Genomic DNA, 22,081 nt, shown 5'->3' with positions numbered 1-22,081 from the left:
TACCAAAAGGCTTAGACTTGTGCATCTCCTTGGATCAGAAATTTCCCTTCTAGGAGTCTACCATAGGAAAGAATAAGGGATAGTGGACAAGATATTCACTGCAGCCAGTCTGGTGGAACAATGCCTAAAATGTACCTCATATTGTGCTTGAATTTTCACTTCTTTTTGTACATGAAAACATACCACCACCCCTTGGCCCTAACTCTCAATGGCTTTCAACCACCACTAATGGTTGGCATGTGTCTCCTTCATTAACTTTAAAAATAAAACCAGCCTTTGGTTTACCAGCAACAAATATGTTTATTTGGGAGTAGTAGAGAACTACAATCCAAGACAAGCATGGTAAGGCAAAACCATAGGCAAATCCAGAGAACAAGAGAGGAATGCTCTTTTATGGAGGAAAATGAGAAGCTGGGAGGGCTGTTATAAACAAAAAGTCCATTAGAGTAAACTGGGAGTTCAAAGGATAGTTGCTTTTTTTTTTTTTTTAAAGATTTTGTTTTTATTTTATTTATTTGACAGAGAGAAATCACAAGAGAGGCAGGCAGAGAGAGAGAAAGGGAAGCAGGCTCTCCGCTGAGCAGAGAGCCCGATGCGGGACTCGATCCCAGGACCCTGAGATCATGACCTGAGCTGAAGGCAGCGGCTTAACCCACTGAGCCACCCAGGCGCCCGGATAGTTGCTTTTTATTGGCTGAGTTGTGACTGTCTCTCATTGGCTGGGCTGTTGCCAGAGAAGTAGAAAACCTTTCTTCTGCTGGAATACCAAACAGCTAACCCATAGCGGGGACTTACAAGGTTTCTCTTCTATTTGGGTCTGCAATTAAGGAGTTCAAGGAGTGGTAGGGCATGAGATAGCTCCCTGCTGGCTTTCCAACTTTACTGTAAAGGAGGCTCCCTTTTATTTTCACACCTTAGCCTTTTTACTGAGATTTTTAACAACTTAAAAATTGAAAAATGCTTTAATAACAATACACATTTGTAATTATTTTCCTCTTAATCCTCTGTGAAAAACTTAAAACATACATCAAAGTAGAAAGAATATTATAACAAACTCTCTGCATCACCTAAATGTGACAATTAGTATATTGGTTCAGCTTTTTTTCCCTGCTGAAGCACTTTCAAGCAAGTATCAGGCTGATATTTCACCCCTAAATACTTCACTATGTCTAAGTTTTTAGATTTTTTTTTTAAAGATTTATTTATTAATTTATATATTTGAAAGGGAGATTGAGAGAGAGTGGGCTCATGAGAAGTGAGAGGTCAGAGTGAGAAGCAGATCCCCGCTGAGCAGGGAAGGCTGATGTAGGACTCCATCCAGGGACTCCAGGATCATGACCTGAGCCAAGGGCAGTTGCTTAACCAACTGAGCCAGGTGCCCCATAACTTTTCTTTTGAAATGTCATATTTATATAAAAGTTGCAAAAACAGGGCAATCTGTGCCCTCATGCCCTTAACTTGGATTCCCCACGTTAATATTTCTGAATATTGAGAAGAATACTAGAACTGAAAATCAGTTGCAGACATAACAAAGGAAAACCTGGTCACAAAGGCCCTCTACTCTTTCTGGGCCACTGCTCTCTGGCCAGAGGAGATACTCAAATTGTAAGCACCAATGCCCACGCCACTTCTGTCTTCTCCTTTGTCCTTAACATTTCAAAACCATATAAGAATTGACTTCTTCCTTAAAAAGTCAAATAAAAGATGCATAAATATCCCTTTAAGCCCTACCCAATGCCTCCAAACCAAGGCTCCCTGTGAGTCCTCAGGGTATTATCTGTGCAATACACAAGGCACTACAGTGGACATTTCCCACAAATTATTTATTTCTTGTTTTAATTAATGTTATTTTATTGGCTCACTTTACAAACTCCCCTGCTCAAATACCCAAAGCTGTACCTAAGCTGTCTGCAGCAGCATCACAGTGACCACTTCTGACCCCAGGATGGTGACTCAAGTAGTAGAACTTTCAAATGCTCAGAAACTCTGCCAGACTGCCATCTGAAAAGACTTTACCCACAGGTTCTTCCACCAGCAGCGTGAGGGGTCGTTTCCCCCAGTATCACTTGACAGTAGATATCACTCACATCCAGTGGCTAAACACAGTTGATGAGCAAAATGTGGACCCCACTGTCTTTCATAAATCCTTCCACTACTGGTGAGCCCAAGTGTGCTGACTTCTCAAAGGCCTCTTTAGCAGTGGAAGCCACAATAAAGTGAATAATAAATAGTTTGCCTCTTATTTTCCACCTATCCCTAAGAGCTGGCCCCCAGCACAAAGGCCTGCTGAGACTTCTGTGCTGTTAAAAAAATAAAATGCCAGTAACTAAGGGCCTGCTCTAGGCTTGGTGAAACAGTGAATGCAGCCCCAGGCCTCACGGTGCTTACCTAGGAAGATGCTCGGAGTAGGCAGGGGAGCATCAGCCTCATGCCTATGATGTCTGCAAGAGGTACAGGGGGATACAGTAAACAGGAAGGGCAGGAGGCCCACAGCCCCTGAAGGTGAGAAATGAGGACATGTAGTTGGATGAATGGTGGCTCCAAAAGATACGTCCACAGCTTAATTCCTGGAGCCCATGATCTTATTTGGGGCTTTGCAGATGTGATTAAGTTCAGAATCTTTAAATGAAGAAGTCATCCTTGATTTTCTTTTTTTTTTTTGCTTTTTTAAAGATTTTATTTATTTACTTGACAGACAGAGATCACAAGTAGGCAGAGAGGCAGGCAGAGAAGAGAGGAGGAAGCAGGCTCCCTGCTGAGCAGAGAGCCCGATGCTGGGCTTGATCCCAGGACCCTGAGATCATGACCTGAGCTGAAGGCAGAGACTTTAACCCACTGAGCCACCCCCATCTTTGATTTTCTGATGTGCTATAAATCTAATGACAAGTGTCCTTATCAGACACACAGTAGAAACTTGACAGTAGAGGAAGACCATGTGAAGACAAAGACCGAAACCACAATGCAACTACATGCCAAAAAATACTAAGGATTGTCAATAGCCACCAGAAGCTGGAAGAGGCAAGTAATGGAGGAGGGGTTGGGAGTGACCTGACTTCTGGCCTCCAGAATTGTGAGAGTAATTCTGTTGTTTTAAGACACCCAGTTCATGGCAGTTTTGGTAGTCCAGAAAACTAATAAAACATCATACTACTTCTACTTTGTATGTATTTTGGAATTTCTGTAACTTGCATGAAAATTTTAGTGGCATATCCTTCATTTGTGAGCTGAGGTAATGGCAAGGGAAGAGAGGCTCTGGAAAGTCCTGGATTTACATGAGTGGGGCTAGAAGTCACAGACATCCCATGAAACTTATTGCTTATTCACCCTCAAGGCTCCTCTCGCTAGGCCACTGTTGCTTCTGGAACCCTTTTGAGTACATCCACCTCAGTGTCTTTGCGCAGATCACCCAGGTGATCCCTGCTGCTTCATGCCATCCTGTAGCTCTCGGGACATCTGCAGAGGTCTCCCCCACTCTCCATCCCCCTGCCTGACTTGTTTTCTTATAGACCTGCCCCAAGTGGTGTGATGGCTTGCTTTCTTAATGTCATACCCCCCTCCACAACAACTTGGGGGCATGCTGTAGGGTCCTGACATGTGTTCTGTGTAAAACCAGGGTCCTTAGGTATACATCAGTCCCAGTCTGAGATGGGCTCTCACAGAGCCCGACTCCCAAGTGACACTACCACCAAATCTCCCAAATCTTTCCTATGGTGAAGGAGCAAGCGAGCAGGTTGGGCCTGCCTTTTCCTAGATACAACGTCAACAGCAGCCTTGAGAATGTCCCTGAGCTGTCAGCTCTCCACCTAAGAAGACCCAGTAGAAACTGTCCCTCACATGCAGCCCGACGGTGGGTTTGTCCTGACCACACAGAAGCAAATGGGGTGGTGTGGCACACAGACTTTATTCTGACCCCTCGCCAAGTCCTGGGTCCAGGTCCACGTCCTGACCAGCAAGTGGGTTCACTCAGCACTCAGAAAGACCCTCTTGCGTGCGGTGTTGGTGTATGGGTGCCAGCGCCACTCCACATCTGCTGTGGCCTCCTGTTCCAGCGTGCCCAGGCGGATCATGTACACTGGGGGGTGTAGATGGGTACACTGTCACCTACGCCGCCAGCACCCCACCACCACGAGAAGTGGAATTCAGCCCCAAACTCACACTTCAGTTCAAAGCGAGGTCCAACCTCTGTCAGCTCCACACTGCGGTGGTTGGTCTTCCTATATATGTGGTGCCTGGAGGCAAGGGGAGACAGGGTAGGGGTGAGAGAAGACAGTGAGGAGATGTGGGTCAATAACAAACAGCAGTGGAACACAAACGTCAGGACGCCATTCTGAGGCCAGCCCACGGACCTACCGGAAGGAGATATAGTCATCTTGGTTTGCGAAGGTGATGACACGGTGGCTGTCATCCTTGGGCACGGGGAACAGGTAACGGAGTATGTCAGAGACCTGGGTCAGAGGGAAGGAGAGTGGCAAATGCCCAGCCTGGAACTCCCTGCCCCCAGCCCTCACCTCATGGGCCCAGACTCACCCGCTTGCCTAGTCGGGAGGAGAAGCCATGCATGATGAGGTGAGGCTTGGCCTCGGACACGGTGCCCAGGTCAGGGATGTCATGGCGCATGACCACATTGCACAGTGTGAAGTAAGCAGTGGGGCCGAAGGGCAGGTGGCTGACAATGAGCCCCACTGGTGGGGCCAGGCGGGCTGTCAGAAACCTTATCTGCTCTCAGACAACCACCCCAGCAGACACCCTGTTCCCACCACAGTCTTACCAGGTGTGCCTCGATGCTCATGGACAACCAGCAGGTCAGTGACACCATTGGCTTTGCAGGCTCGCACCAGTGCCCCTACCTCATGCCGGCCACGGTTCATGCGTTGGGCACCTGGGAACACCAACTTCAGCTCCTTGTATGTGAACGCATTTCAGTTAGGCCTGGGGCCACTAGTGCCTTAGGACCTCCCATTTGCTTCCCACTACTGGTACCTTTGCAAACATCTTGAGGCGGGAACTGGGGTCTCGGGAGGTAGTGATCATGACCTTAGGATCTTCAACCCCTGCCCATCGATATTCATCATCCACATGGTTGGTCACACCTGGTCAGAGCATGAGGGGAAAGAATGTGATCGTCTTGGGAAATAAAATGCTAACTTGAGGGTGGCTCAATCTGTCTAGAGCAGCACTGTCTGACAACACCTTTGATGATGAAAATAAAATGTTCCACGCCTGCACTGAGCAGGAGGGTAGCCCTCCAGCCACACTGGTTATAAACACAAACTATGACTGAAGAACTAAATGTTTAAATTTGACTTAATTTTACTTCATTTTAACTATATTTATCACACGGGGTTAATGACTACCAAGTGCAAACCCAGATTCTGTTAAGGCCAAAGGTAACTGACTCCTTTTCCTCGTAACAAAAATTTGTAATGTCTGTTTAGGTGTTAATAAAGGGCTGGGAGGCGGGGACATGGCAGTAAACAAAATGGATACTATCTTGCCTCAGTGGAGTTCATATTCTGATAAGGGGGATAATTAACAGACAAAACAGAGTAGGTGGGATAACCCTGTATGTGCTAAATAAACGAAATTGGGAGCACTAAGAAAGAGCTCTCCTAAAGTGCCATCTGTGCACAGTCAGGAGGGCATCTGGGAGACAGTTTCGCAAGGAGGAGCTACACAGCCTTTCCTTCAAGCTGTCCGCAGAATGATATGGACACCAGCAGGCTCAAGTGCAGGGGAAGAAGCTGGCCCAGTGTCAGGAAGTTTACCTTCACCACCGGCGTCATCAAACTCCAAGGAACCCTGTAAGGCCAGAGCCTCCCTGCGTAATTCGGTGGGAATCAGGCGGTTCTCTGCAGGGGGAACACAGAGCGGCAGAGTAAGACACATTCGTGGAGCCCTCAGTTTATACAACACTGTGGCTTACAAAAACTGTACAGACTTGATTAAAAAGTACCCCTTTCACTCCTTTCTGTGCAGAAATGTGTACATGACTTCTTTGGCAGGGGGAAGAGGGAGACAAAACTGTTTTTGTCTACATGCCAAGCTGTTAACAATGGTTACGGGAGATTTCATTTTTTATGGTTTCTAGTCTCATGGTTTGAGGGCTTTCTAAAATATTTAGTTGCAAGTATATGTTGTTTTTGTACTTAGAAAAAAAATTAACACCTGATTTTTAAAAGAACAAATAAAGAGTGTTCTTTCTATATGAAGGTGGCCCAGAAACTCTGAAAACCCTGAAACCCTCTGACAATGAAAGTGCTAAACTTTATGCTTTGGGTCAGAGTTCCTCTGTGAACTAAAGCTAGACGTGGTTTAAAAAAAAAGGGGGGGGGCTGGGCTGTGGGCATGCCCACTTTGGAGTACAGAGCTCAATATGAACATGCCCTTGGAACTAGCATGTCTTTCCAATATGCCCTGGAGAAATTCTTGCACATGGAAGGGAAGGTTCATAGCAGCAATGCTGTTCCTAACTACGCCAGACCGAAAAAATAAGGTCAATACCAAGCACAGGGAAATGGGGGCCCCCACTACACTCAACAGATCTTAGAAAACATAAAGCTGGGAAAGAATACATACAACCTAATAACTACATTTAAAAGCTAAAAATCAACCTATGTGACTTAAGGATACAAACAAGTATGATATAAGCACAAAGAAGAGTAAGGAAATAGCTTATTTTTAAACAGTATCCTGTATTGTGGCTATCTGAGTTGGGGAAAAATATTCCTGAATTTCAATATATTGAGCATTTTTTATTTCTAATGTGGGCAAATAGATCACAGCTATTTAACATAACGCTTAATGTAAACATATAGACTCATGCACTTTATATGTCTAAAACACAGAAAATCAAAGTGAATTTAAAATAATCAGAGAAAGGGCCTGGGTGGTTCAGTTGGTTAAGCGACTGCCTCCGGCTCAGGTCAGGATCTAAGAGTCCCTGGACTGAGTCCCGGATTGAGTCCCACATCGGGCTCCCTGCTCAGCAGGGAGTCTGCTCCTGTAGACCTCTCCCCTCATGATCTCCCTCATTCTCTCCCTCTCAAATAAATAAATAAAATCTTTAAAAAAAAATCATAGATAGTAAGCTGATGTACCATCCAGACAGGAAACTTCTACTCACACAAGAACCAAGAAAATAGGGATAAATATAACATTTTCATTCAAACAAGTTAACACTCTCATTCGCATGAGAAACAGAAAGTGGAGAAAATATTGCAAAGTTAGATACCAATTCACAACTCGAATAAAAATAAATTCTCTACGGTTTAACACTTTTTAAATGCAACGTAATCACAGTAACAACTAAAAGATATTCTTGTCATCTTGTACTGAAGAAGGTAGCAAAAAGAAAAACGAGGGGAGGTGCGGGAGGACAATGTAAAAATTTAAAATTTGGGAAGAAATAAACACACTGTAAACAAAGCTAATAGACAAATTGTAAAATCTGGATACTGCAGCATACATGACAAGATACGAAATTTATAGCATCACGGAAAGAATTTACAAACCCAAAAGGCAAGGAAAACGGCCAGTAAATACTTAAAGGATGCTCAGCCACACAAATACTAAGAGATGCTAATTAAACGCGTTTTATACAATCTGGTCTTTTATTCCGTTGGATTTTAAAATGCAAATCAATGGTCTCTATAACGACAGGTTTAGAGCACCCCTACCTTCCAGGGCGCGCCGAACCTTCTCCTTCCGGTCCTGGGCAGCTCGCTGCGACTCCTCGCGGGCCTTGCGGTACAGGTACTCCCGGCGAAGGCGGGCCTCACGACGCAGCTACGGAAAAAGCGGGTTAGCTCAGCCTCCTCCACGCCCAGCCGGGCCCGGAGGCCACCAGCCCCACCAGCCCCAAGCCCGTAAATCATCCTCAGCCCTGCGCGAGCCCCCAGTATCAAAAGCAGGAGCTCAAACATCCCTCCTACCATTCTGAGCGCGGATTCCACGTGGGTCTAGGAGAATGCCGGATGCAGCGTCAGCAACGTCACCCACGATTCTGCCCTCAATCAAGAAGGTCGCTAGAGGCTTTGCTGCATTCTCTTACTGTGGGGAGTGCCCAATGTTAAGATGGCGGAGGGTGGGTTGGGACTTGCAAGGCGATTGGCCAATCTGGAGGCGCAAGCTTACTAGAACATCAATAGGCGGGCGTCAAAACGTTGTCACGTCGGTAAGCCTCGCCCTTACTAAAGATGTTAGTGCATAGCTTCTTTACTTACCACTGTGCGGTTGCCAAATTTTAAGATAATGAACCGCTAGAGTAATCATCATTGGCGGTTCAAAATGATCCAGCAACTGTAAAAGCAGCACAGAGGCTAACTGGAGGCTCGCCTACCGGCTGCTGGAATTAAAGCCTCTTCTCCCTTAAAACAGCTGCCACACAGCTATGTCTTTTCCATCACCACAGCTATCGCCCTACTGTTAAAAAGCGGCCTCTTATCGCTTCTCGGCCTTTTGGCTAAGATCAAGTGTAAAATGCGGCCTCTTCCCAAGGCGACTCGGAACCACCCACAGCTCTAGCCAACTGTTTCGTAGGCTCACACGCTTCGGAAAACCCAGCTGATCAATTCTGCAGCGCGGCTCTAAAAGCGTTTACCTTTACAGACGTTGGGCAACTCGGCCCACGGTTGGGAACGCCCCTTGAAGGTGAGCCTATTGGTTGTCATGCCGGCATGGCGAGCGACGATTGGGCGACCTGTGAGGAGTCTGGTTCCAGCCCTCAGTACCGAGGGCCCATGGCTGCGCGGGGCTTACGCGCACAGGTGGACTCGCTCCTTCTGCAACTGCTCGGGGACCTGGAAGAACTGGAGGCTAAGCGGGCAGCACTGAACGCCCGGGTGGAGGAGGTGGGATCTTGCGGAGGGAGGGATGGGCGGGCATGCGGAGGTAAACTGAGTTTAACCGCTCTCCTCTTATCGCAGGGCTGGTTCTCACTCTCCAAAGCGCGCTATGCCATGGGTGCCAAGTCTGTAGGTCCTCTGCAGTATGCCTCCCGCATGGAGCCTCAGGTCTGCGTCTGCACCAGGTGAGGAAGCGTGTATGTTGGAACGGGTGGGCGGACAGGGTCCAGGCTGGGGCCTCCAAATGTCGATCCTGCCTTCTCGTTCTTCAGCGAGGCCGAGGACGGACTCCAGAAGGTCTGGGTGGTGAGAGCCAGCGCCCAGACTCCAGAAGAGGTGGGGCCCCGTGAGGCAGGTGAGTTCCTCTTTCTTCGCGTCGGAGCTCCCTTCCGATGTCGAAAACAAAATATGCAGGATAATTGAAGAGATTATTTTATAAAGGGTGTTGCGAGGGAGAGCGGCCCAGATCTCGGAGGATCACAGTATCTCGGCAGGCTGTTTTTTTTTTTTTTTTTTTTGCTTTAGACTTCTATAGAGAGAAATAGATAAGTTATAGGTGAAGTCCTTTACGGTTGGGATAGTTTTTCAATCGGGGGAGGTTTCAGTCAGTTGAACAAAAAATATTTATATGTCTAACTGGTTTCAGAGGGGCAGACTTCTAATCTCAGTCATTTATGAGACAAACGGGGAGTTGGAGGGTCTGTCTGGCCTTTCAGCATGTTCAGGCAAAATGGGAAAAGTCAGTGTGTGGCTTTGTCACAGGTAAACAAGGGGGTCATTTGCTGATCTCATGAGAAAGAGTGGTCAGGGCATCTCATCTGAATCACAAACAAAGGTTCTTTGTGGTAAGCTGTTTTCTGGAACATAAATGGTTGGAGGGATTTTTACAGCCTTCAGTGTTTGTCAGGATCATGAGCTTAGATCAAGTTCAACATTGTCACAGAGAAGACAAGGGACAGGTAGTGAGATCCCCAACCTCCAGTCTGTCTTTCTCCAGCTTTGCGCAGGCGCAAGGGTCTCTCCAGAACCCCAGAGCCAGAGTCCTCCCCAGCCCCCCAGGACCCTCTGAACTGGTTTGGAATCCTGGTTCCGCACAGTCTGCGTCATGCCCAAGCCAGCTTCCGGGAAGGTGAGTATACCCTCTATCTATAGGAAGAAGTAGTAGTAATGCCATGCCTGGCTCGGGTTTATCTGCAAAGGGTTTTCCAGGGTTTGTTTGTTTTTTTTCCATAACAGGCTTTTGTTGCACACATGCTGTTTTTTTTTTTTTTTTCCCCAAAAAGGATTTATTGGCTGTTGGCAGTGTTCCAGGCTCATGTTAGGGGCTGGAGATACAGCAGGAAACAAAAGAGATAAATACCCCTCATGGAATGTATATTCCATTGAGAGGAGAATGAAAACATGCAAATAATTAAGTAGGCCCTATATATAATACGGGGTAGTGCGAATTGTTATGGAAAAATATTGATAGGGAATGGTGGATGGAGTGGAACAGGAGTGGGTGAGGGTAGCTATTTTATGAAGGGTGATCTGAAAAGTCCTCTCTGAAAAGATGGAAAGAACTTCGTAGTTGATCTATGCTATAGGCAGAGGGGCCAGCCAAGGCAAAAGCTTTGAGGTGAAATCATGTTTAAGTCGGCAGAGAGGAGGCCAAATAGGTTGGAGTGGAGTTTACGAAGCAGGGAGTACCAGGAACTGAGGTCAGAGCGGACTGGGCCCAGGTTATTTGAGGACTTTGGGAGTCACAGGTGGCTCTGAAGAGAGTGAGACAGAGTTGGATCCACAGAGTGATAGGAAGACTCTGGGTGCTGGGTGGGAACAGACAAGAGCAGAGGGAGGAAGCAGATGTCAGGGAGCAGCCGGGATTGAGAGGTAGGTGGAGGCAGTGAAGGAGACGGCAAGTGGCAGGAATCTGCATGTTTTGAGAGTAGAAGCCACAAGATTTACTAACAGATCAATTTGAGAGTAAGGGAAGGAGAGGAATGAAGGATGAACCCACAGATTCCAGCAGGAACACCTGGGAGAATGAAGCTGCCCTCACCTGGTGTGGGAGAGCTGTAGCCAAGGGTAAGTCAAGAGTTGAGTGAGAATGTGTTCCTACTACTGTGTGGTGGAGACTCTGCTCAGGTGTCTGGGCACATGGAACAAGAGGGTGAGAGATCCCAGAAACCAAGAGGAGAAAGTGCTTCCTGGAGGGAAGTGAGCAGATGTGTGGCCAGCTCTGCTGTCAGGCAGGTAGGCTGAAGACTGAACTGGTGAGTGGTCTGGGCATGGAGGGCCCAGAAGACTGTTGAGCAGAAGCATCAGGCAAAAACCACCTAGATGTGGATCCAGAATGTGGAACACTTTTGGGGGCAGGGTAAACAGAGGGCAAGAATAGTGAAGGACTATTATAATGAAGGAAAGAAGGAAGGAAATCAGGCCATGCAACAGTGTTATGATCTGTGAATTTTTAGTCCCCGGTGGGTAATGTAAGGGAGTAAAGGAAATCTGTTGAAGAGGTGACATTTTAGTAAAGATGTGAAGGAGGTGAGGGTGTGGGTCTACTGAGATTCTGAAGCAGCCAGTGCAAGGCTCTTCTGAGAATGTTTTAGAAATAGTATGGAAGCTAGAAAATTCTGGAGCCTTTCCAGTTCCTGGGGATGTTCGGAGGTATCCACATAGTGGATACCATGGTGACAATCTTATCTCTTCCTCTAGGCCTGCAGCTGGCTGCAGACATGGCCAGCCTTCAGATCCGTATCGACTGGGGTCGAAGCCAACTCCGGGGGCTCCAGGAAAAACTCAAGCAGCTGGAGCCCTAGTCTGCCTGACTTGTGACCAGAGGCTGGACAGTGAGCACAGCTGTTCTTTGGTGTGGCTACCTTATCTCAGGCCTTCTTCCTTCACAGATTGCCCCTGCCCCTATTCCCACCCCAACTAATCCCTGTTTGCATTTTCTGGTTTGCGTGTTTCTAGCTTTGTTAAGTGTGAAAGTTTGAAGAGCCTCAAGGATATGTCAGCTGTGGTTTCTTTACAGGATAAAATACTGCACAGTTAAGTGGCAGGGAAGGACAACAAATTGGTGCTTCAGTTGCACTAGATTCTGAAAACTGATTTTGGTATAGAAAAAAAAGACGAACATGGCTAACAAATTAAGACAGTATGATTCCATGTCAATAAAAAACGTGAACACCTAAGTAGATAGGTAGTCCTTGGCAGGTTTTAAGCCAGAAAGTCTCAAAGATCTGACTTAGATTTTCAAGGGAACTCAAAGAACTCTTCATTTATCTTTATAGGAGTGAGACCATGCTACTTTTAATTTTTGAAGGGCCAAATGTATTTCCTGTGATGGGATCTGTGTCCTTGCTTTATTATCCTACTGGGTTGTTTTTTTAAAAGTTTGCTCGGGGAAAATTAATCCTTTGTTCATAATATGAAATGTAAATATTTTTCCCAATTTCTCTTGTAACTTTGCTTACGTTTTTTTAACTTCATTTTAAAATAAAACGCATTAACCTGCACAAAATATTGAAGAGCTTAATGAATAACTAAGGTGAAAGCTATAGTAACCATCACCCAGCTCTTGTATTTTTTTTTTAGTTAGTTTTCTTAATTGATTTGAGAGTTGACTTTATCAATCAGCTGTTCTATCATTTCTGGATTTGGGGTTGTAAATGATATGATAAAAGCATTCTCCAGGGGTGTCTGGGTGGCTCAGTGGGTTAAGCCGCTGCCTTCAGCTCAGGTTATGATCTCGGGGTCCTAGGAACGAGTCCTGCATCCAGCTCCCTGTTCGGCAGGGAGCCTGCTTCCCTTTCACTCTCTCTGCCTGTCTATTTGCCTACTTGTGATCTCTCTCTATCAAATAAATAAATCTTTTAAAAAAATAAATAAAATTTCCTCTTTAAAAAAAAGAATTCTCCAGTATTTTCCTAAAGAACTTTTGTGGTTTCAGTTGAGGTATGGGGTGACTCCTACATCCAGCTTGTTTTTTCTACCATAGGTCTACATTACTGTATGTGGAACCACTGAGTTGAGGTGCTACCTTTTTTTTTTTCAAGTAATCCCAGTGTATACCCATACCGTATTTTGGAGCTTCCATTGTTTCATTGATTTTACTGTCAGTTAATATACAGGTACCACACTGTTCTTTAACATATACTTTTAATGGTAGTAGGTCATATCTGTGGTTGGATGGGGGCGGGTTGTTTTTTTGTTTTGTTTTTGCCATATTGAGGTTGAGTTGTCAGTGGAAAGCCTAATGGAAGACCTCAAAAGTAAGCTGGAGAAAAAAAGTACATCCCTTCCCACACAGGTTGAATTTCAGAACAAAATCCCGCTACGAAGTGTCAACCAGTGAGATTTTGAAGCAAAAATAAATTAAAAACAACACATTTTTGTTTCTCACATAAAAGATATTTACGTGGAATTCTGTCCCGGATGGGGTCCTTTGTTTCAGATGTCAGTTGATGTGGAAGGTCAAGCAATAGCCTTCATTGTACTGTTGAAGTTGGGCTTTGGGACTGTGCCCAGCACGGTCAGCAATACAAACGGAAAACCACAAACGCTCGGCAGTCTGTCCCAGCAGGCCCTAGATCTTTCGGAGATTTCCGGGTGTAGGAGTTCCCGCCCCCTCGAGAGGCCCGGATATTCTAGCCGGTGCCAGTTTGGGGGAAGGGGATCCTTGAAGCTGGGACTCGCGCAGCCGCAGTCAGAATTTCGCGAGGCGGGGCGAGCCCGGCGGGTGAGAAGCCGTTGAATGGAGAGGCAGACGGCAGGCTGAAGTAAGCGATGTCTGCAGAAACGAGAAAATACTTCTTAGCGCCTCCCATATGGTCTAGCGGTTAGGATTCCTGGTTTTCACCCAGGCGGCCCGGGTTCGACTCCCGGTATGGGAAGGTAGTTGGTCTGATTTTGTGGTGGCCAGAATTTTGTATTTTCACCTCAGGTCACATGGGGCGTTCCTTTCCATTTAAGCCTGAAAAATTGGGGCCCCGGGGAGCTCTGGGACCTATCATTCTGTGTTTTGAAGGAAGTGTTAATTGTCACATCATTAACTATTTTTCTATGGGTAATTTATTAATTATATAAGATACCATATGCATTATAAGTGCAAATACCATTATATTTATATATTGAATAATATTTAAAATACTCAAAATTCATTGTTGATCTTCATGGAGGGCGACCACAGCCTAGTCCTTCCACACACTTCTGGGTAGTGGAACCCTCCAGGAGGAGGGAAGAAATGAGTGGAGTCATGACACTTGGAACTTTTGCTCCAGAGCCAGTCCAGAGGCTAGGCAGCAACAAGCAGAGCGGCCTCTGGAGGGGCATAGGATGGAGTGTCTGAATGCACAGGAGAGGGCCAGTTGGAAGAAGTCTCCGGCAATTTAATTTTCTCTGGTCTTGCGGCCGCTTTGCCTGCCTTCTAGTCCAATGGTTAGGGTTCTTAAGCAAACCGGTTTGCCTTCTACCCGTTATGGAAATTACTTAAAATTTTTAAAGAATCTCTCTCCCCCCAACACTTGCACACTTCCAGTTAGGAGAGCCAAACGTACACACATGAGTCACTAAGTGCCTTAGTCAGTTTTCCACCCCCTTAGTCTGGTTCAATTTAGTCAACCAAGGGAGGTTATGTGCAGGGCTGAGGTCCTGCCTTCAGAAGTGGACCTCTACACTTACTTACTCATACATTTGGGGGGGGGGGGGTATGATTTCTGTGATCCTATTAATTTAAAGTGTATAGCTTAAAATAGGATACAGTGGAGCTGGGAAGTCATCACTGGTTCTCACAAGAAAACTGTCTAACATTTAACAACTCTTCTTAGATACATCAGAAAATTGAAGTCAGGGGGCAAATTGCTGCCTTGAAAATTGGGGAGAAGAATGAATACAGAGAATCATAGTATACCAGGCTCAGAAGCTGCTGCTGGAGCCAGTAACTGGTAAGAAAACTTAAAGGCTAATTGACCCTGATGAGAGAAAAACTCTCTAAAGGCCTGATATATAAGGGAAGCTTATTTTCTTTTATTTTGACATGTTTAATATTTATTGCTCTTTTGTAGAAAAAGAATCTAGACAGTTGCTACCATGATAGCTTGAATTAGACAAAAATAACTAAGAGACATCAGTTGATTACCATAGCAGTTTTAATGGCAACTCACTAAATTATTAACAGAACCATTTTCTAGAAAGTACTGATCTAGTCACATGAATACAAAATAGGTGAAATATGAGAACAGTATAAACGTTTTGTATAATGCACTTTTAGTTCTTTATGGTTTGGTATAATGCAAATATAACTTGGCTCTGATGTAGACAATTATTGATACAATTTTCAAGTTTTTCGATGTGGGAAAGTCACTGTCATTGTGGCTCTCCTCAACATGGAGCCCCTAACACTCCCTGGGCAGGTTCAGACCCAACTCACACATTACAAACAGAACTAGAAATAGCCAGTCAGGTAAACGCCAGTTTTCCTCAAATGAAAACTGAAAAAAAAAACAAAACGAAACAAAACAAAACCAAAGATTTTGGCAGTTAGAACAGTTTCCAACTCCATTTGGGATCTAGGCATGGATCCAATGGCCATCAGCCTCAGAGTCAGAACCCTCAGGAAAACTGGAAGTAATTGTTCAGAGATGGGAAAGTCAAAGGTTTTCTACCTGAGCTGCACCATGGTCATCGCAACCTCACCTCTACTCTTGACTCCTCACCCAGGACAGAGAAAAATAAGCAGATTCACCAGAGGAACTAGGACATTCTCATTTATAAACTAAGGAAACGAGACTCCAACCAGAGCATATACAGATTTGGTGAAAGAATAAAGCCCTTGAGTATGACATTGGTTAAAGGCAAAAGAAGAGAAGATTTTTTTATCTGCAGTAACATCTTTAATTTTTCTCAAAGGGAAGCCATTTTAGATGTCTAAGTTAGCATGACTGTATAAACTTTTTCTAAACCAAAAGCATGATTAATGGCCTACCAAGCCATAAAGGAAAACCATCTTATCCTTGAGGTGTCAATGAATACTCCTACTTCTTGCATTTCTTAACATTTAAACTTGTGATTCCTGCCTATCTGTTAATCTGTAATCTTTTGACCTTTTACAAGATGTTAAAAAAAAAGATCTTTGACCCTGTATAAAGTATTCATTCTCTGGAGCACTATTATTTCCTGTGAAGAGTGTGCTTCCCAGGCAGGTGTCCTAACGGGATGGAATAAAACTTTCTTTCCTTTAGAGTGCCTAAAAGTTTTATTCATTTTGTATTGACAACCCTCACATTTTTGTGGGTTCTACCTCCAGGAACCCTACTAGGTTCTTAGGGTCAAGACTGGAGAAGAATCTCCTTTGCTTCTGGCAAGAGGAGGGAAAAGTACCACTTTGAAATATGCCAGAGCACCCATTTCTCCTTAACAAAGATCTATTCTTAGAGAAACTATTTTACTAGACCCCACCCAACCTGAGGAAAGAGAAATACCCAGTCCCCTCTGCCCTTCCTGTGTCACATAAAGGAGAAAAAAAACTGGGAAGTGCTTTTGAAGATTATAGCCTCAGGGCAGAGGTTCAGTAAAAGACTATAGGATTATACAGTACTTCTCCTCCTCCCAAATATTATCACCACATCTGTAAGGTTCTTGTTATAATACACATAATATATAAAACAACTGAAAGAACTGCAGGGCTCAATCTATGTAAGAAATCTGATGGGAAACCCAAACACAGCAGAGAAGACAAGTAAGAACACTGGAGGAAATTTTAGTCTCTGATACCTACAGCCATAGCAGACAATAAACAGAGTGATTCTTAGGAGGATAAATATAAAATCTCACACTAAAACCCTGCATAACTTAGTTCCTTTTACCTGACACATCATGTCTACTGATGAAGTTCTACAACCTAGGTGAGGTTCGGTGGGCTGAGGTCTGGAGCCGATGACCAAGAAAGAATTCTTGAAATATCTTTGGTGCAAAATGGTGGTTTATTAAAGCACGGGGACAGGACCCATGGGCAGAAAGAGGGGCTGCCCCGGGTTGTGAGGGAGGGCAGGTTATGTACCCTGCGGTTTGGGGAAGGTGAAGGGAAGGGAGGTTTCAACGGAGTTTTCATATGCTAAAGAGGGCCTACAAGGTGCAGGGAGTATCCTGGAGGATACCTGGAGGTCTTCCAGCTTGATCAATGTTGTGTTTTGGTAAGCCATTAACATCAAGATAGTTGGGAGATTTCTGGTGGAATGTCACATTTCTGCTATCAAGCGTCTTTGTTAGAGAGATTTAGGTTCAGAAGAGATTTAACTATATTTACATTTCCTTCTATCTCAGCCTCCTTCAGTTTTGTGTATGGAGGGAGGGCTTGAGGAACTGAGTTATTTGCCTCTGGAAATTATCAATAGTGCAAGGTAACTTCTTTGTTTGTAGATCTCTAGGACATTTGTAAACCAAGGGGAACTCAGGGGTGCCTGAGGAATGTTACACATATTACCAAGGGGAGCGGATGGAGAGGGGGTGCAAGGTGCCAGCTTTTGCTTTGTCCTCTGCCAGCCTCCTGCTCCCTCATCATCTACCTTTTTTTTTTTTTAAGATTTTATTTATTTAACAGAAAAGGGAGAGAGCAAGCATAAGCAGGGGGAGCAGCAGAGGGAGATGGAGAAGCATTCTTCCCACTGAGTGGGAGCCTGATGTAGGGCTCAATCCCAGGGCCCTGGGATCATGACCTGAGTCAAAGGCAGATGGTTTCCTAGGATCATGACCTGAGCCAAAGGCAAATGCTTAACCAACTGAGCCATCCAGGCACCCGTCGTGTCTACCTTTCAATAAAAACTTAAAAGTTGAAGGGTAAAGCATGTCTATAGTTGAGAATCTTTATCAGCCCATGCCCTATTTGCAGGATTTTGGAAGTCCCACAGCCTCCCTTCATTTTCTTCTGTCCTGTTCCTTGGAGTTCAGGTTGCCAGTAGTTTTCCTGGTATAACATTCTCAGAAACCTTGTCAACCTCCTGTGCAGTTCATGGGGTTTCAGTTCTCAGACAAGAGCATCTTCTATAGATCTATCCTGAATAACCCCATCTCCATTCTTGTTTCTGCTGGGATGGCCAGTTGGATCCATGAGTTGGGACCAATCTCCTTAGTGAAAGATTGTCCAGCCACACCCTTGGGCACTTTTTTCAGAGCACACTTCCCAACAGTGAATTTCTTAATATTTGAATCCTTTGTAATCTGGATAACTTGAGAACCACCCAAATATCAAAAGATAGCTCCTTTTTGCTTAACTGTCCTTTTCTTAATTTACTTCTTCCTTTTGCTTTTTACTATGAGCATCAAGGATAATCAGTGCCTACCCCACTTTGCTTAGAAATCCCTTCAGCTAAATATCTAAGCTCTTTGCTTCTAAGTTCTACTTTTGTCAAACAGTAAAACACAATTCAGCCAAGTTCTCTACCACTTTAAAATAAGAATTGTTTTTCTTCTAGTGTCCAATAACATGTTGTAGGACCTATTTTATATTTCTATTTTAGCCAGAGGGTTCCATTGAGGTTAAATAATAACTTTGTTGTTTAACCCTTAAACTGTCCCTGCTCCCCTTCCCCCAGGGGACTTAAAAACAAGTCCTGGAAACCAGTTCCAGGTGTGGAGGCCAAGAAAAACAAGGCTGTACCCACCTGAGTCTAGCCCTGACATAAGTAATGGGTCTGTGATTAAAGGAGCGAGACTGATATAAGGCCAAAGTCAAGCAAAGCTTTATTTCCACCAAGCATCAAGAATCTAATCGAATGTTCGGGGCTGCACCCGTTACAAGAGAGGGCGACCCTTCTCTGTTTCACAGACTAGCTTTTAAGGGCAAAGGCCATGTGGTTGGGCCTGGCCATGCAGAGGTGACCAATGAAATTGTAACACACATAGGAAACTCCAGTGATGCTAGGTGACCAATTGAATTACAATTTACCCTAGTAGACATTAGAACCAGTCTATTACACCTTGATTAGGATTGGCGCCAAAAGCTCCCAGAGGACGGGGGTCCCTACTCCTTGGTAACCAGGGAGACAGTATGCAAACCCCCACTGGTCGGATGTCTCTACCTGGTCTGACCCACCCTGGTATCTGGGCTTTGTTACCTGGAGCTGGTTTCCGGAACTTGTCTCCAAGTAAATCCCCTGGGGGAAGGGGAGCAGGGACAGTTTCTAAATAGGTCCTTAAATAAGTACAGCCATCTTGGCAAAGCAAAAGCTGGCACCTTGCACTGTAAGAGTGGGTTAGCATAAGAATGGTTGTCCTGAAGGGCGGGAGGCCATTTTACTGAGCATCCCTAACAGGCAGATACTGGGTACGGTGACTTGAGATAAGAGAAACTAGCTAAAACCTGGGAAAACAACTTAATCATATACCACCAGGGTGGTTAGGTGGTGGTGCCACAGGGACCAAATGTTAATAAAAAACAAAGAGTTAATTTGCAGAGATCACAAACCTGCAAGACAGTAGTCTCCTTCGGTTTACAAATGTCCTAGTGATTTACAACAAAGAAGCCATCTTCTCAATAGCCCAATTTCTAGAGACAAAGAGCTCAGTTCCTTGAGGTGTAAGGTCGCCCTCCCCACCATAAAACTGAAGGAGGCTGAGGCAGAGGGAAAGGTAAATAAAGTTAAATTTCTTCTAAACCTAAATCTCACTTAACAGCCAGGGTGACGCCAGAGTGACAAAAAGTTAAACAAAGTTAAACTGTCAAAGTGAGGCACAAAGATATGTATGTAGCTGTGAAAAAGTACCCTGAAAATGCTATATAAACCCTTGGCTTTGAGTGCTCGGGGTCCTTGTTGAAACCCACTGTGCCAGGCAGATACTTGGACCCCACCTAGCTGGAAATAAACCTCGCTGTGTGACTTGCATTATCGAGAGTGTTCTCTGTCTCATTGAGGGGTGGTCGACTCTGTACCCTAACAATGTCTCTCACTTCCTTCTAAGTTCTTGCCAGAAGAATCTTTAACTTTCATATTTCTACTAACATTCTGTTCATGTCAGTATATGTATACTTTAAGAGGATAGAAGCATTCTCTATAGTCTTCCTTACCTATCTCTTAACTCTAACCAGAGTAACTTTTAATGTCCATATGTATTTCCACTAACCATCTCTTCAAGGTATTCTACGCTTTTTCTATCTTGTGCCTCAAAATTCTTCCAGTCTCTATCTATCCTTCCATTCCTTACCCACTTTAAAAGCCACACTCTACATTTTTAAGTATTTGTTACAAGAGCACCCTACTTCCTGGTATCGAAATCTTTATTAGTTTCTTGGGACTACCATTATAAGTGACTTGGTAATTTAATATCTCTCAGTTCTGAGGCCAGAAGTCTAAAATCAAGCTGTTGCTAGAGCAACATCCTCTGAAACATCCTCTGGAGACTCTGGGAAAAACTCCCTTGCTTCCTCCTAGCTTCTGGTGGCTGCTGGAAATCCTTGGCATTCCTTAGGCTGTAGATGCATTGTTCAATTTCTGCCTCCCATCTTCATATGGCCTTCTTCCATGTGTGTCCTCTTCTCTTCCTATAAGGACTATTAGATATGGGCCTTAGGCAACAGTGTTTGGATATGGGCCTATTCTAATTCAGTATGACATCATCTTAACTTAATTGCATCTTCAAAGATCCTATTTCCAAATAAGATCATACACTGACAGTGTCTGGGTGGCTCAGTTGGTTAAAGTGACTGCGTTTGGCTCAAGGCATGATCCCGGAGTCCCAGAATCGAGTCCCGCATCAGGGTCCTTGCTCAGCAAGGAATCTGCTTCTCCCTCTGACCTTCTCCCCTCTCATGCTCTCTCTCACTGTCTTGCTCTCAAATAAATAAATAAATAAAATCTTAAAAAAAAAAAAGATCATACACTGAGGTTGCAGGTGGACATGAATTTGGGGGAAGACACTATTTACCCCACTACTGAGCAAATATTAGAACAAATTATAAGACTGGTGGATTCTTTTAATATAGTTGTTATAAATGCTATCTTGACTCAGTTTTGAGGCTCTGGCTAGAAGCTAGTCAATTCCCTTTTTTGAGTAGCTAATTAAATCCACACCCAACCACTTTCTTTATTAGGCTATCACACTATGGGTTGCTATATATCTGTCCTAATCACTCCAGGGCTAGATACCAGATGACTGGGGGAAGCCCCTGTGCTCCTGAAACTGCTGAAGTGATTCAAACTAGCCAAACCTAACCCTGGTTACCCTGCCTAATCCATCATTTCCAAGGAAATCATGAAATCTTTGGTATACAGGTTCCTCTTCACTCTCTGCCCCTTGACCTCACCTTTGGTCATTCTTTGTCCCCCAGCGCCACCTTCTTGTCCCCACATGATGTGTACTCCTCTTGAGAACTTTGAACTATCTTTTCAGAGGCAGCTGTCTTCTGTTCTATTGGCCTTAGCACACCTAAATAATAATAATAGTAGTAATAATAATAATAATAGAAATAATAAAAACCTACCAAAGCAATTGAACCAGCAAAGTCAGATGGCTTGGTTCCAGACCAAATGACATGTCATTAGACTTTTCTGACTTACAGGTTCTTCCAGACAGCAGTGGCTACTTGCACAGGCATGCCACTGGCTGGCATGTTGGTGCTGTGGGCCATAGCTGCTTTTTGTTGCCTCTGCCAGATATTGCTGAGAATCTACTCCACAAACTGTGAAATTTGTGAACAGTACTCCCTATGTCCTCTCTGAGTCAAGTGTCCAGGGCAGAGCACCTGGGGGCAGCTCAAATTAATTGGTTACTTCTGATTGTTAAAAGTTTCCTCTGAAGGGAGTGAGGTATGATCCCATCCAAGTGGCAGGGGATGGGTCTGAGTAGCCTACTGGTCAGCAAGTGGTAGGGCCAATGAAGTCATTATATCCTATTACAGAGTAATAGGCTGTTCTACACTACAGTAGGAGACTTCTCTGTCTCAAGCCATTCAAAGGGTCATTGTGAGGGCATCTTAGTAACCATGGCACCCACAGGTCCTGTGATAAAGGAAATGATTGTTACAGTGTTGTTTGTCTAACTGCCTAACTCGGAAGGGTAGGAGGGCCATATGGATGGAAACTAGTAGCACAAAGCTTAATGAAAAGAGAAAATTTGGGGAACACTATTCTTAGCCTAAGACCCCTGAGGAAGTCATGACATTGTTTTGGGAATGTAAAACTCGAGGCAACACCCATGGGCCTTTCTGAGTACTACTGCTCACCAGCACACCAAGGGCCTTATGCTCAAAACCTGGATCC

The 22,081-nt window shown here is 44.7% G+C and overlaps 2 protein-coding genes and 1 non-coding gene across 3 annotated transcripts; 2 read left to right on the top strand and 1 right to left on the bottom strand.

Moving 5' to 3' along the window:
- Nucleotides 1–3,882: 3,882 nt before the first annotated feature.
- IMP4 (IMP U3 small nucleolar ribonucleoprotein 4) lies at nt 3,883–8,619 on the bottom strand. The gene is made up of 9 exons (XM_045978086.1): nt 7,932–8,619; nt 7,677–7,785; nt 5,766–5,849; nt 4,981–5,090; nt 4,769–4,901; nt 4,528–4,682; nt 4,351–4,445; nt 4,156–4,229; nt 3,883–4,072 (listed from the first exon to the last, which is right to left on the bottom strand). Exons 1-9 carry the CDS (start codon nt 7,932–7,934, stop codon nt 3,960–3,962), a joined length of 876 nt encoding a protein of 291 aa, XP_045834042.1. The 5' UTR covers nt 7,935–8,619; the 3' UTR covers nt 3,883–3,959.
- Nucleotides 8,620–8,693: 74 nt separating this feature from the next.
- CCDC115 (coiled-coil domain containing 115) lies at nt 8,694–12,351 on the top strand. The gene is made up of 5 exons (XM_045978087.1): nt 8,694–8,849; nt 8,925–9,028; nt 9,116–9,198; nt 9,841–9,972; nt 11,544–12,351. Exons 1-5 carry the CDS (start codon nt 8,739–8,741, stop codon nt 11,645–11,647), a joined length of 534 nt encoding a protein of 177 aa, XP_045834043.1. The 5' UTR covers nt 8,694–8,738; the 3' UTR covers nt 11,648–12,351.
- Nucleotides 12,352–13,651: 1,300 nt separating this feature from the next.
- Nucleotides 13,652–13,723, top strand: TRNAE-UUC. Its single transcript has one exon. It is a non-coding gene; the product is annotated as a tRNA-Glu (tRNA).
- Nucleotides 13,724–22,081: the final 8,358 nt, after the last annotated feature.

The sequence above is a fragment of the Meles meles genome, chromosome 14 (genome assembly GCF_922984935.1).
Source record: "Meles meles chromosome 14, mMelMel3.1 paternal haplotype, whole genome shotgun sequence".
Taxonomy (NCBI): domain Eukaryota; kingdom Metazoa; phylum Chordata; class Mammalia; order Carnivora; family Mustelidae; genus Meles; species Meles meles.
This window is presented reverse-complemented; position numbering and strand designations above follow the sequence as displayed.

Bases quoted from the DNA above. Each gene is read 5' to 3' on its own strand.
- IMP4 (XM_045978086.1), bottom strand. The intron at 4,683-4,768 runs GTAAGACTGTGG...TGGCCCCACCAG, and splicing joins TGAGCATCGAGGCACACCTG to TGGGGCTCATTGTCAGCCAC. The intron at 4,073-4,155 runs GTGAGTTTGGGG...TACACCCCCCAG, and splicing joins ACCTCGCTTTGAACTGAAGT to TGTACATGATCCGCCTGGGC.
- CCDC115 (XM_045978087.1), top strand. From the start codon at position 8,739: ATGGCTGCGCGGGGCTTACGCGCACAGGTGGACTCGCTCCTTCTGCAA. The intron at 8,850-8,924 runs GTGGGATCTTGC...CTCTTATCGCAG, and splicing joins TGAACGCCCGGGTGGAGGAG to GGCTGGTTCTCACTCTCCAA. The intron at 9,973-11,543 runs GTGAGTATACCC...CTCTTCCTCTAG, and splicing joins CCAAGCCAGCTTCCGGGAAG to GCCTGCAGCTGGCTGCAGAC.